This window comes from Heteronotia binoei, chromosome 14, assembly GCF_032191835.1.
Source record: "Heteronotia binoei isolate CCM8104 ecotype False Entrance Well chromosome 14, APGP_CSIRO_Hbin_v1, whole genome shotgun sequence".
In the NCBI taxonomy this organism is placed as follows: Eukaryota; Metazoa; Chordata; class Lepidosauria; order Squamata; family Gekkonidae; genus Heteronotia; species Heteronotia binoei.
Genome location: NC_083236.1, coordinates 7,345,882 through 7,359,521, shown reverse-complemented (window position 1 = coordinate 7,359,521; position 13,640 = coordinate 7,345,882). Strand labels below are relative to the sequence as shown.

The 13,640-nt window shown below is 46.2% G+C and overlaps 1 protein-coding gene across 1 annotated transcript in view; it reads right to left on the bottom strand.

Annotated features, from left to right (window-relative positions):
• Positions 1 to 13,640, bottom strand: part of ADAMTS16 (ADAM metallopeptidase with thrombospondin type 1 motif 16) — a 122,460-nt gene that overhangs the window by 84,903 nt on the left and 23,917 nt on the right. Inside the window, exons 4-5 of the mRNA XM_060254509.1 lie at positions 8,755 to 9,025; positions 3,598 to 3,797 (exon numbers count right to left, since the gene is read on the bottom strand). Of these exons, the coding sequence (XP_060110492.1) occupies positions 3,598 to 3,797; positions 8,755 to 9,025 (471 nt within the window). The remainder of the gene's footprint in view (positions 1 to 3,597; positions 3,798 to 8,754; positions 9,026 to 13,640) is intronic.

Below are 13,640 nucleotides of genomic sequence, written 5' to 3'. Positions count from 1 at the left end.
AATTAGCCAGGCTGTCTGGAAAAATGAATCCAACACGAAGCACACAGCATGCCGAGAGAAAAGGCTGGTTTGTTTTGCGTTCAGGTGGGGCAGGATCAGATGAACCAGTTCCGAACAAACCATGAACTGACCATTTTTAGCATGAATCACAATTTGTGGTTTGGTTTGTGCCCATCTCTAGTCAGCACGACTGTCTGCTGTTAATCCAAAGACCATTGAAAATATGCCTGTAAACTGCGTATTAATAAAAAAAATCATTGAAGAAGAAGAGGAGGCGGGGATTGGATTTATACCCCACCCTTCACTACCTGAAGGAGTCTCAGACAGCTTACAATCTCCTTTCCTTTTGCCTCCCCCCCCCCCCACACACAACAGACACTCTGTGAAGTAGGTAGAGCTGAGTAGAGCTCTGACAGAAACTGCTCTCAAGAGGAACAGCTCTGTGAGAATGTGTGACTGACTCAAGGTCACATCAGCAGGCGCATGTGAAAGCGTGGGGAATCAAACCTGGTCCTTCCAGTCTGTGCACTTAACCACTACACCAAACTGGCATGTCATTTAGTTCGTGTTTGGTTCATTTTGCTTATACAGCTGATGGAAGTGGGATCTGCCTCTCTAAAGCTTGTACGGCAATGTACCGTCATTCCAGCCCAATTGTAGGGATTTCAACTGGATCAACTCTGCAATAGAATTGCAGGATTAGAGCTCAATGAGAATCAAAATTAAGACAACTGAAGTCACCAGAAGGGCATTAACTTTGATTAGGACTGCACCAACAATGTATCAGTCTTTAAGGTACTATAGGGCTTTTTTGTTGATTTTACTTACTTATAGTTAAGTAATTTGAAAAAAAAAATTACAGATTGTTTTACCTTTCCTCCCCCACACCCATGAGAAGTCCGGAACTCAGAAGAAAACTATGGGCGTTTTCGCACTGACCTTAATCGGCAGCGACGTCCCTCTTCACCGCGCAGGATCTGCGCGGATTTCGCACCAATTGCTGCGGAGCACCCGGAAGAGCCGCAAAGTCCTGCGGCTTTTGTGGCTCAAATGGAAACCGCCAAAACCCAGTTTCCATTTGCGCCGCAAAAGCCGCGGGACTTTGCGGCTCTTCCGGGTGCTCCGCAGCAATTGGTGCGAAATCCGCGCAGATCCTGCGCGGTGAAGAGGGACGTCGCTGCCGATTAAGGTCAGTGCGAAAACGCCCTATAATTCTCGCCACTTGATCCTTTTAGATTTCTGTATTCTGTATCTGTTTATTTTATAGGTTTTTTTTAAAAAAATTATCATGTGTATTGCCCGGAGCTCTGCAATTGCAGGGACTGGGCAATTCAAAAGTGTCATCTAATAAACAAATAAAACTGAATCTTGGGAGAAAGCTGAGAGGAGATGAAATGTCTCTCGTTCGAGTCTGCCTGCAGGAGTGCAAAAAAAGCAAAACTGCAAGCAATCCCCTACTTTGCCATAGAGTACATCAGGGGTGGCCAACGGTAGCTCTCCAGATGTTTTTTGCCTACAATTCCCATCAACCCCAGCCAGCATGGCCAATGGCTGGGGCTGATGGGAGTTGTAGGCAAAAAAACATTTGGAGAGCTACCGTTGGCCATCCCTGGAGTACATCATTTTAAAGGCTCGGTCATACATGCCTCTATCATCAATCAAGAAAATTGAGGTCTTGGACCAGGCAAAAACAGCCAGATGTGAAGTCCTGGTTCTATAGAATAAGCAGCTGCTGAGCAGGCACAAAGCTGCCTGAGATTACCTTCGACAGCATCCATCATGAAGCTCTGATCATGAGCTTGCCTTGGTGGTAATTGAGGGAGTCAAGCAAGATATGTTTGCCTGGCAATTGCATTCATGTTGAAATTTGCATAAAGGCTTTGTCTGAGTTTGCACTTAGGCAGAGAACCTTTTAGCATCCCTCACAGCGCTTGCTCAGATGATGGCCAGGAGGACGAGGGAAGGCCACCCTTCACTCTCCCTGCACTGTGTGCTCAGAGAGACCCTCCCTGCCTTCCATTCAACAAAGAACCTCCCTTGCCTTCTAAGGTGTGTGGCATACTTGCGGGGGAGTAACCATATTAGTTTCTTGCAGCAAAAATGAGCATACATCTAGTGTCATCTTAAAGACTAGCAATACTGTCTTGTAGCATTGGTTATTGTTGGGCTGCCATCCACTTTACATGTGTCTGATCAAGCAGGCGCTAGTCCACAAATATTTCTCCTGGATTATAGTCTTGTTCAGCCTTAAAGTGCCACTAGAGCCCTGTTTATATTTGCTTCTCTCCACAGGGACCTCATTGCTTGGCTTCCTTGGTCTTGCTGCCTTGCAAAGACAAAAAGCGTTTTCGCACTTACCTTACGCCGGAGCGATGTCCCTCTTCACCGCACAGCGTCTGCGCAGATGTCGCACTAATTGCTCCGCAGAACCCAGAAGAGCCGCAAAGTCCTGCGGCTTTTGCGTCGCAAATGTAAACTGGTTTTGGGTGGTTTACGTTTGCAACGCAAAAGCCGCGGGACTTTGCGGCTCTTCCGGGTTCTGCGGAGCAATTAGTGCGAAATCCGTGCAGACGCTGCGTGGTGAAGAGGGACGTCGCTCCGGCGTAAGGTAAGTGCGAAAACGCCCAAACTTTGGCCTCCCTGATTATTACTCAAGAGTTCTCTGCCCATGCTCTAAGGAAAACATTTTGTTGTTTTGTGATGTCAAATGAGTTTGGCATATTTGCAGGGGAGTTACACAAAAGTGCCCTTTACTGCTCTTTATGTCTTACACCAGGGAGAAGCAGAAGCTGTTGTAGCCGGCGATACATTCCAGCGCTCTTCATAGACTCCCCCAGGGAAAGAGATTTTTGAAGGGAATTCTTCATAATATGTCACTTTTAAATGAGGCTGGAAAAAATTGATATTTGATTTGAAAGAGCCCTGTGGCGCAGAGTGGTAAAGCTGCAGTACTGCAGTCGGAGCCCTCTGCTCAAGACCTGAGTTCGATCTCAGTGAAATCTGGTTCAGGTAGCCGGCTCCAGGTTGAATCAGCCTTCCATCCTTCCGAGGTCGGTAAAATGAGTACCCAGCTTGCTTGGGGGAAAGTGTAGATGACTGGGGAAGGCAATGGCAAACCACCCCGTAAAAAGTCTGCCGTGAAAACATTGTGAAAGCAACATCACCCCAGAGTCAAAAACGACTGGTGCTTGCACAGGGGACTACCTTTACCTTTAGAAGTAGATTTGTAATGTAAACACTTGCTGTGTTTGCTCTACCAGCTCTAAGAGTTCAGCATGCGTTTGTTTTGCAAAGCACCAGGAACTATTTATGATAACATCAAAGTTTAGGTTTCCCATAGGTTATATTTTGTCAGCTAATCTGTGTGCAGTGCCTTTCCCCCCTGCAGGATGATGTTTTATGGTTTCAAGCAAATACATTTGATTTTACTTCTATCCACAGCAAGTGGCACGGAAGAGAGGTAGGAAAGCAAACCCTGAAGCCAGATGCTCCCAAATCGACCCAGGCTAGAATCAGGGGCGGGGTCATGGCAGAACAAACCCACAACATTTCAAACTTCAGTGGATCATTTTGTCACAAAAAGAGGGATCACTGTACCATATTAAGTATAGTCAGGACATAAGTGGTGATGTTGTCGCGCCCGTGGTTTTGCAGCATCTTCCTGTCAACCACCACTAAAGTCTCCACATTCAGTTCTTTGTTTTTGTAGCCTTTCAGAAGAGAGCGCTTGTTTCTCAGCAGGTAATTATATTCATCCAGCAAGATGTAGGTATCTCCACCTGGAGGCTGGGGCATATCTGCAAGACAGGAGAGCTCCAAGTAAATCCAAAGTTGCGTTTGTGCAGAACAAAACCAAATTCAAGAGCTATGAATGTAAGGAACATCACGACGGATTGAAGTAACTCCAAAGGCAACAAAGTGGGGAAAGAACTGAGTCTTTACATGCAGGAACTTCCAGGCTTAGTCACTGTTTTCTCTTTCTCAAGGATCCTTAGTACTAAGCTGGGAAAACCTCTGCACCAGGCAAAGATATGCTGGAAATTCCATGATCAGAATTCCCAGAGGCATGCAGGGCCCGGTTTGTATCTGGACCATGGTGTGAGGGATGCCATTTCAGGTTGCCAGTGGGAGACGCAGGGGGCACACGGGGGTACATGTCAGTGACAGCATGACATCACTTCTGAGAAAATCTGGAAGTGAAGTCACACCTCTCTAGGGATCTCCAGAAACTCTGTGATAAAACCATAGAGTTTCAAGCAATTCCAAGAGAGTACTGACATTACTTCCATGGAAGCAATATTATGCTGTTTGGCCCAACGGACATTTTTAAAACATTTTTTTTCTCCTGCCCCTGCTCTAGCCATTGAACACTTGATAGTCCTGAGACCCTGGAGAGCTGCTGCCTGCCCAAGAAGACCTGACAGAGCTAGACTGACCTATGGATCCAGCTTATTATATGGCACACATTGATGGTTCAGAGCATAGGGAACAAGCTGGTATCCAAATATAGTGTTGTGGTCAGCTAAATTCCTAGAGCTGGGGGAACATACCATCATCAGCTGGGTTGCTATTGCTGGGCTTGGAGCTCACCAAATATGCAAAGGATAATATGAATTCAGAAGATGAAGCAGGGTCCCTTCTGCTCTCACTGAGGCTAGTCTCAGATACCACTCGTGTCACCTTCCTCTGTATTCTGAACCTCGCAGTTAATGAAGCACATGTTCAGAGAACACACTCCTCAGATATGGCCCTGGCTGGGGGCCAGGCAAAGCCTCACTGCAAGCCATGTCCTGCTGCATCCAGTCAATTGGCCACTTCTGCTCTGGCACAGCCCAGGATCCATACAAAAGCCCCTTTCATAAAGTGGTGTGCATTTTCTGCTTCCTTGGAGTGAGCCCATCTTCCTTTCACTGTGCTTTTGACAGACATGTGCACAAGTGAATCCACTGATACCAGCTGCTTGGAAATCGGTTCTAATTTGGGGAGGTCTCTAGGAGGCTGGAGTCTGGCAACTCTCCCACAGAGAGGTAGGTGTGGTGAAACTGAGGCAAATCAAAGCAGCCCTCTTCTATGTAGGTTTGTGCGCAGCCCCAAGTGTATGGCTGATTCAGCACACCAGCACTGCAGCTCTTGAACATTATGCTGCAAAGGTCAACTTCCCATGCAGCGCTCTGTGCATTGATTGGCCTTTCCCATGCGACACACAAAGGTTACTGGACCAGTGTGGGATGAAGCCATGGGAAAGTGGAAGCACCAAGACTGAGCCCTTAGCTGCTAGGGGAGTGGGTGGTTTTAGCCACAGAAAGACCAGTTTAGTGCATTTCTACTAATCTTGTTAAGCTATACAAAAACCCTGGGAACTGTGACACTGGAACTTTTTCAGGAGCCCCATGATGTTGCAAATAATAAAGACAGGAAACCAGAGGCCACAATTCAGCCAAAGGCACATATATTTAATATGAAGCCACTGGAAAAGGTCATCGGGAGATGTCAGGAGGACTGAGGTGTCACCAATATGCAGGTATTACCTAACTCTACCTTTCTTTTCCACCTGATTCCTAGCAGTCACTTTAGAAAACCAACGGGCTGCAACAGTTTAGAGTGCTTTCACCCAGCTTTTGCTGGTGCATCAGCTGCACAAGAATCCATCCTTTAGTTACTTCTATTGAAATCCATTCTGCCCGGAGCTGCCCTTGAAGAGCATTCAGAGGCTGCGGCCAGACAATCGGGAGCCTCTGACCCCAACATTACATCAATTATCAGTTCAGTTTATTAGGCTTAAAAGCCCATAGACCATACATCATAAAAATTAACTTAAAATTTTACAAGGGTTTAAACATTTTAAAAGACAGTATAACGGAAAAATGCCGCATCTATTATACAGTCGTGACACAAACTACCCAGCAAAAATCTTAACCTTGCAGATTCTGAAAAGGAAGAAAATTTTAACAGGAACTTTTCTCTCACAACTGCATCTTTTGGAGAACAAAAAAAATATGTGGGCGAGTGAACTGATAGTTGCTAATGGGCAATCACAATAGTGTTGACTTGCTGGGATGCCCTGAAAACGACCCTTCATCTGTGCAGATGGAAATGCATTACAGCATGCCACCATATATGCTCTTATATGCTCATCAGTTATACCGGTTGGTTCCTCATCTGCTTCTGAGACCAATACAAGGTGTTGATTTTGTTCTTTAAAGCTCTCCATGGCTTTGAAGCAGGGTATTTGAAGATGTTCCTGCCAGAAAATTAAGATCAAAAGGAGAGGCCTTCCTGACTGGGGATGGGCATGAATTGAACCAGAAAGCAAAATTTTTCACAAAAATTTGCTCCCCACTGCTCAGTCGCTTTTCAGGCTTTCTTTAAACTTTGGACTGCACCACACAGACCGGAACAGCTTTAAAGGGACTGCACAAAACTGCCTGAAACACCTTTCGATGGTCTTTACAGGGCCGTGATCTACAAACCGGCTGAGTTCTCAAATGAACTTCCTGGTTTGATTCAGTTTGTGGTTTGGTTTGCGGTTCAGTCACGAATTGACACACGTCTCATTTTCTGGTTCACTTCATGCCTAGCCCCACTTCTAACTTTCTCATCAACCAAAGAAGCTTGTTTGGTGGTTATAAGAAGGGGCCTTTTCGGGAGCAGCCCACAATTATGAAACAACCTCCCCAGAGAAGGGTGCCGGGCCCCCTCACTTTTGATCATTTGGGGCAGTTGAAGGGGTTTTTATTTAGGACTGTGCTTGATTACTTTGGCAGCAGTCTTATGTTGTGGTTGCAAATGTTGGTTTTTATTTATTTATTTATTACGTTCGACTTCTATCCCGCCCTCTCCGCAAGCGGACTCATGGCGGCTCACAACATCATATCCATACGATTAAAACAATAAAACATATAAAACCATAATTTACATTTTTCAGTTTTTAAAAACATATTACAATTTTTAAAACCATTATATAGTGCTGAATCCATACATTATAGGCGGCGTTAAATTTCCAAACAGTGATCACCGGCATTCTGTGTGATGTCCGGTGGCAGCCGTCTTTTCGTCAAGCATCGAAGGCCTGCTTGAACAACTCGGTCTTATGATTGTTACTTTATTTATTCTGTAAACAACCTTGAGTTCCATAAGCCAGAAAAGTAGATAATAATCCTGGAGGTCTCTTCCGACTATACGATTCTATAAATGTTTAAAGCAAATAATAGAAGTACTTTTAAGCCCCATATTTTCAAGGGGAGAGATTGAAATGTGTTCAATGCTGAAGTTGAAATTAGAGTTGCCAGGTCTACTTCCTCAGCCAGCAGGGAGATGGGAGGGAGTCTTCTGGGAGTGGGGCGGGTGGGGCAATGTCACATATGTGATGATGTCACATGGTAGTAATGTCATCACACCAGGTACGTTGTGTGGCAATGTTCTAGCATTCGATCAAAGCTCTATGGTTCAGCCAAAATTCCAGCCGAGTGACCTGCCCAGCATGATGACATTTCATCATTACAATGATGTCAAAGTGGGAGGGGGCTGTTTTGGGGGGTGAGACTTCCCCCACAGGCCAGCTGGCCGGTGGCAGATTGGAGCCCCTGAAATTGGGGGAATCCCTGCCCTAACTGGGAGTCAGACAATCCTAGCTGAAATCTCTAAGATAACCATTACCAAACTCAAGGGTTCTCCCAGAATTATACTTGCTCTTCAGGCTGCAGAGATGTGTTCCCCTGGAAGAAATGGTAGGTTTGAAGGGCAAACCACATAGTCTTGGGGAAAAGAAGTCGCTCCATCCTCCCGAGAAGCCACCCCCCCCCCCAAAAAAAAATCAGGAATTTCCCTGGCTGAATCTGGCACCCCTAAGTTAGATGCATGTCAGAGTTCTTTAATACAACTTAAATATCCTGATGTGCCACACAACCAAACTTAAGCATTTTAAGGGCCCTAATAAAGATGGCAAGGGAGGATCAGGGTAAAGTCCAGGATGGATCTCATTGCAAATTATTTTCCAAATGACTCTTCATATATTTAGGAGCCAAAACAGCACTCAACATCCAATGCACTAAGCGCTAATAGATACACTGCAGCACAGTAGATCTCAAGAAGGTACCAGTGGTGTACTTATATGAGTGACATGTAGGGTTACCAATTCCCAGGTGGGGGCAGGTCTCCTTGTTTGGAGACCTTCCCCCCGCTTCAGGGTCATTAGAAAGTGTGTAGGGGGGAGGGAAATGTCTGCTGGGAACTCCATTATTCCCTATGGAGACAGATTCCCATAGGGTATAGTGGAGAATTGATCCACAGGTATCTGGGGCTCTACGCGGGGTGTTGTTATTTGAGGAAGAGGCACTAACTTTTCAGCATAGCATCCAGTGCCACTCCTCAAAACACCCTCCAAGTTTTAAAAAGATTGGGCCAGGGGGTCCAATTCTATGAGCCCCCAAACAAGGTGCCCCTATCCTTCATGATTTCCAGTGGAGGGGAGGCATTTAAAAGGTGTAGGGTCCCTTAAAATGTGATGGCCAGAACTCCCTTTGGAGTTCAGTTCTGCTTGTCACACCCTTGCTCCTGGCTCCACCCCCACGTCCCCAGATATTTCTTGAATTGGACATGAACTTCCTGGGGGGTAAGCAGTTGGGTAACTCTGCTGTCTAATGCAAGCCCCCAGCTGAATTTCAGATCCATTTACCTGTTAATGTGACCAGAAGAGGAATGCAAATGAATCGTCTTAACAACTACTGGGGGGGGGGGGGGGAGGATTGTCCTTACATTTCTTGCGCCTTCCACAAAAGTGCAGTTTGCGTTGGTGCTTGGAATGCGGGTGGTGCTGGGGTTCACGGGAAACACTCGGAGCAGCCGCTTCCCTTTGCCTCTCATTCACCAGGACCTCGTTCCCAATCGACAGCTCAGGTTCAGTAGATCTCTTATACAGTACATGAGAGTGGCCACTGGCAGGAGCAGAGAAGCCGTGTTTCAGTGCAAGATTTGGAGGTAGTGGTTTCAGGAAGTAATCTGCTTCCTGTGTCCTTATCAAACCTGACTAGAAAGACAAAACACAATTAAAAATGGCCAGTAGCTTCAGACGCTTCTCTGGGAGACTCTGTGGTTTATCTGTCTTCCCACAGTGAGCTTCCAGCCTTGCAGTCAATACAATTGTTTTGAGAAAGCAGAGGTCCCCTGCAGACATAACACAGGCCTCCTGCCAAAGGTTACTTAGAAATCAGAAGTCCGTTTGGGCTCCTCCTTGACCCCCTCCTCCCCTTCTCAAGCAACTCCCTCCTCTTTCTCAGTTTTAACCAGGGTTACATCTTACTTCCCTTCTTCTTCTTCTTCTTTGCTGTGTGTGAATTAACATTTTATTATTTTTTTAAAAGAACCATACAGCAGCACAAAGCCAGATTTTAAAGAGGATATCACAACAACTAAGGTTGCCAAGTCCAACTCAAGTAATATCTGGGGACTTTGGGGGTGGAGCCAGGAGACTTTGGGGGTGGAGCCAGGAGACATTAGGGGTGGAGCCAAGATCAATGCTGTGACAAGCATAATTGAACTCCAAAGGGAGTTCTGGCCATCACATTTAAAGGGACGGCACACCTTTTCAATGCCTTCCTTCCATAGGAAATAATGAAGGATAGGGGCACCTCCTTTTGGGGCTCATAGAATTGAACCCCCTGGTCCAATCTTTTTGAAACTTGATAGGTATTTTGGGGAGAGGCACCAGATGCTATACTGAAAATTTGGTGCCTCTATCCCAAAAAATAGCCCCCCCAGAGCCCCAGATCAATTCTCCATGATTTTCTATGGGAATAAATCTCCATAGGGAATAATAGAGTTCCCAGCAGATATTTCCCTCCCCTCCCCCGGCTTTCTGATGACCCTGAATTGGGGGAGGGTTTCCAAACCAGGGGATCCCCTGCCCCCACCTGGGGATTGGCAACCCTAACAACAACATCAACAATTGAAACCAATTTCATAACAAATGATAACTTCCGCATAAACTAAAATCAAGATGTACAAAAATCACAGTTAAAGAAATTACCACAGGTTCATATCATTGACAATATTACAGAGCATTCATGATGATTCAACAAGTACTCTAAAACTGGGAACCAGATGGTGGAGAAATACGAAGGCGAGGTGGGATGCTCAAGGGCTTTGATGTTAGCAGTAAGTTTTGCTAAAATATATAGATCCCACAGCTTCTTGGGCCAAACAGAGAGAGAAAAAGGTGATGTAGATTTCCAGACTTTAGCTATAACAAATTTAGCAGCAAACAGTAGAAAGGAGACTCTAGAAATTAGTGTATGTGAGTGAAGTGTTGAAGTCCATTTATGTAAGAAGAGGTCCTCTGGAGATGGTGGAAATGTTACTTCCCTCCTGAAACTCATCACGGTTAACACTAACCAAGGTTCCCACCTTAATCAGGTTTTGAGATAGATTTGCTGACTTTAAGAGGGAGCATAGATGTAACTCAACCCAAACTCCTAACCACTGATAGGGAGCACACCATGGCTGTCCCTCCTTCCTCCCCTCTCTCGCGGGCATTCACGCATCACTTTCCATTTCAGAGCTTAATTCCTCTCATTCAGGCCTCATTTTGAGCAGGAGCTCACAGGAGTGGCGCTCCAGAACATCTAAGCTGTATTGTGCTCTTTTTTCTTACACCCCCCCACCCCCATACTTGCTTCTGGGCTCCATTGTTCAAACCCCCGGAGACAATTTTGTTGAACACTAAGATTTGACAAACTTTCTAATATTTTTCCCTACAATAAATGGGAAAATAACCAAAACATATAAAGCAGACAGATGGAAATCTTCCTCATGCCACTCTGGCCACATAGGAGAAAGTAATTTTTAAAAAGTATGATGGGAGTAAGTTTTTATTATGACAATTATAATTCAAGAAGCATTTTAAGGTAGATGCTGAGCTGATATAATTTAGTACACCTTCTGGTGATGTCTACCTTAAAATGCTTCTTGAATTAGGGCAGGGCATATGTAAATGGGTTGTGCTAATGAGCTCCAGCACCTCTTTTTCTACTAAATGACCCCTGCTGTCATTATAGTTGCACTGCTATTTTCTTTAACCTTAGCACCAAACCCTGGCTTATAACCCTGGTTAGAGATTGGTAAGAAAGCAAGCAACAGACTTGTACTAGCTAACGAAGTGGAAGGTTCATTGCAATGTCACTGAAATAAAGGGGGGGTTCCTATGCGAGAGGCAAGGAAGTGGGAGGAGCAAGCAGATGTTTGCAATCTCTTAACCTCACTGAGAAGACTTGCCAATACAACAACAGCACTGAGGCTTGCTTAGCATCAACTGTGGTTTGCATCAGGGCAGATGTAACACTGCTTAAAATAGACATGGGAAAGCTGAAGGGAATTTGATCTGGAAAGCAGAAACGGAAACAAGAGAATGATGCCATGTTGTAAGTACTTCACAATATCACAGTTCAGAGGACCCTGACACAGCAGCTTTCTGGGCTGCAGCAGCTCCTTGATTAGGCCAGGAAAGGGATGGGAGTCGTGGGCCGAGCATTAAATCTCACACTGTGCCACCACCACCACCACTTTGAATGGCTCTGCCTAAGGTCCACCCCTTTCCGGGTGGTAAATAAGACTGGCGCTAAAGTAATCAGTTGGATGCAAGTCATATGACTTTTCAAGTGTATCTGTATATCTAACATCCACAGATGGACAAACAAATCTCCACAATGGAGCCAGGGGAGAACCCCCGCAGGGGGTGGGGGGAGTTTGATTTGTTAAAAAAAAGAAAGCAGTAAAAAAAAATCCCAAATGTTCAGAGCAATGTCTTTACATGCACAGTCATCACAGAAGAATCCTAGGACTTGGGGTGTGTGTGTTATATAGGGCTGCAGTAGGAACCCAAAATGCCACCTGATATTGGGGCAGCAGCTGTTATCACCAGGAGGAGGAGAAGGGAAGTTGAGGGGGAAGGAAGCGGAGCCAGACTCCGTGTAGAGGGTGTGATGAGTTATCAGGACCATTTCTGACATCAGGTGACCAGGAATAGGGCACTCGCTCATGTTGCTGCTCTTAGGTTAACCCCCCCGAGACCGAACCATTCAAAACAACACCTGTTTATTAGCAAGAAGATACGGGGGATGTGTGCAGCTGGTTTCAGGACAAGGGAGCTCATGCAGTCTACAGTTGTAACAAACAGAACTAACCAGCAGGGACTCCACCCTGCAAGACAGAACCAACACACACAAATATGAGATGAGGGGAACATTGTAAAGTACACAAGAAAGACTCCATGGGGAAGGTGGTTAAATAAGCCAGCGAGAGGAATGGAGGGAAAGCAGAGCAGGATCAGAAAGCAGGGATCATGGAGGACAGTTTCCCTTCCTTTGCAAGTCCCCCCCTTGCAGGACCAGATCTATGTGTTTTTTGAGGGGGGGGGGCAAAATTAAAAAAATGACGCCCCCTTATGGGCCATTCTGTCTTATGGTCCCATAGAATACAATGGACTCCATACCCAATTTGGCGCCCCCCCCGTCAGCGCCTGGGGCAAGCACCCCCCTCTGCCCCCCCCCTAGATTCAGCCCTGCCCCCTTGTTCTGTCATATTTTTTGGAATAAATTGCTTTTGATGCACCTCTTTCTTCCCAATTCTGTGGCGGCAACACCAGGGAAGGATGCTACAGGGATACAGCCACTTCAGCCACTGCCCAAGGAAAGAAGGTTCGGTCAGGCCTTTTTTGCTTGTGAACATACCAAGCTGAGTACAATCTACCAGCCACACGTGGCCGGCCAGGGAGGATTCTGATAGCTGCTCTCCTGCCGTCAGGCACTCCCTTCATGGCAGGTGGGCTCTGCTTGGTTAGTTTTGTGCAAGTGTGCATAGACTTGAGTCTGCAGGTGTGACACGAGCAAGGACACAGCTAAGTGAAAAGAAGAAAGGGTTCTTCTGTTGTGATGCCAAAGTGAAATGAAACCATGGGGAAGTTCTGTGTTAACAAAGACCATGGGGCAACTGTTGAAAATGCCTGTAACATCTAAGACAGGAGTGTCTAACTCATTTTTTACGAGGGCTGGATCTGACATAAAGAAGACCTTGTTGGGCGCGGTCAGGTGTGTCAAAAATGTAATGCCCGGTAGCGGACATATAAACTTTAAAAAGGACACAGAGGCTAATTACAGACCAGCACTTTGGGCCAACTCAGAGACGCCTCTGAAGTTGGCCCCAAAAATCTATTCAGACAGCAACATTTGCTGACCGTCCTCCTTCTGTCCTCACCCTGTCCTTCAGGTGCCCGAGGCCAGCTCAAAAATCTACCACTTCCAAAGTGGTAGCAAATTTTTGAGCCGGCCATCAGTCGCCTCCCCACCGTCTGGAAGGGGAAGGGCACAAGTGAGGTAACTTGGTGGTGTGGAACTGCCAAGCTGCCCCAAGCTGGTTCCGGGTTTTTTCTTTAAGAAATCATTCAGAGTGCTGGAGTGCTTGTGTGCATCAGCACTTGCCCCCCCAGGTAAAAAAAAAAAAGGGATCCGGCTTTTGGGTTGTCTTCCTGTGCTGAGGTGCCCAGCCGCCTCACGGCCGGGATGTGGGCGGCATGTGGGTGAGCGAGTGGAGGCTCCGGGATAGCTCTTTTTGAGCCATCCCGATTCGGGACACCTCCAAGCTGCTCCAGA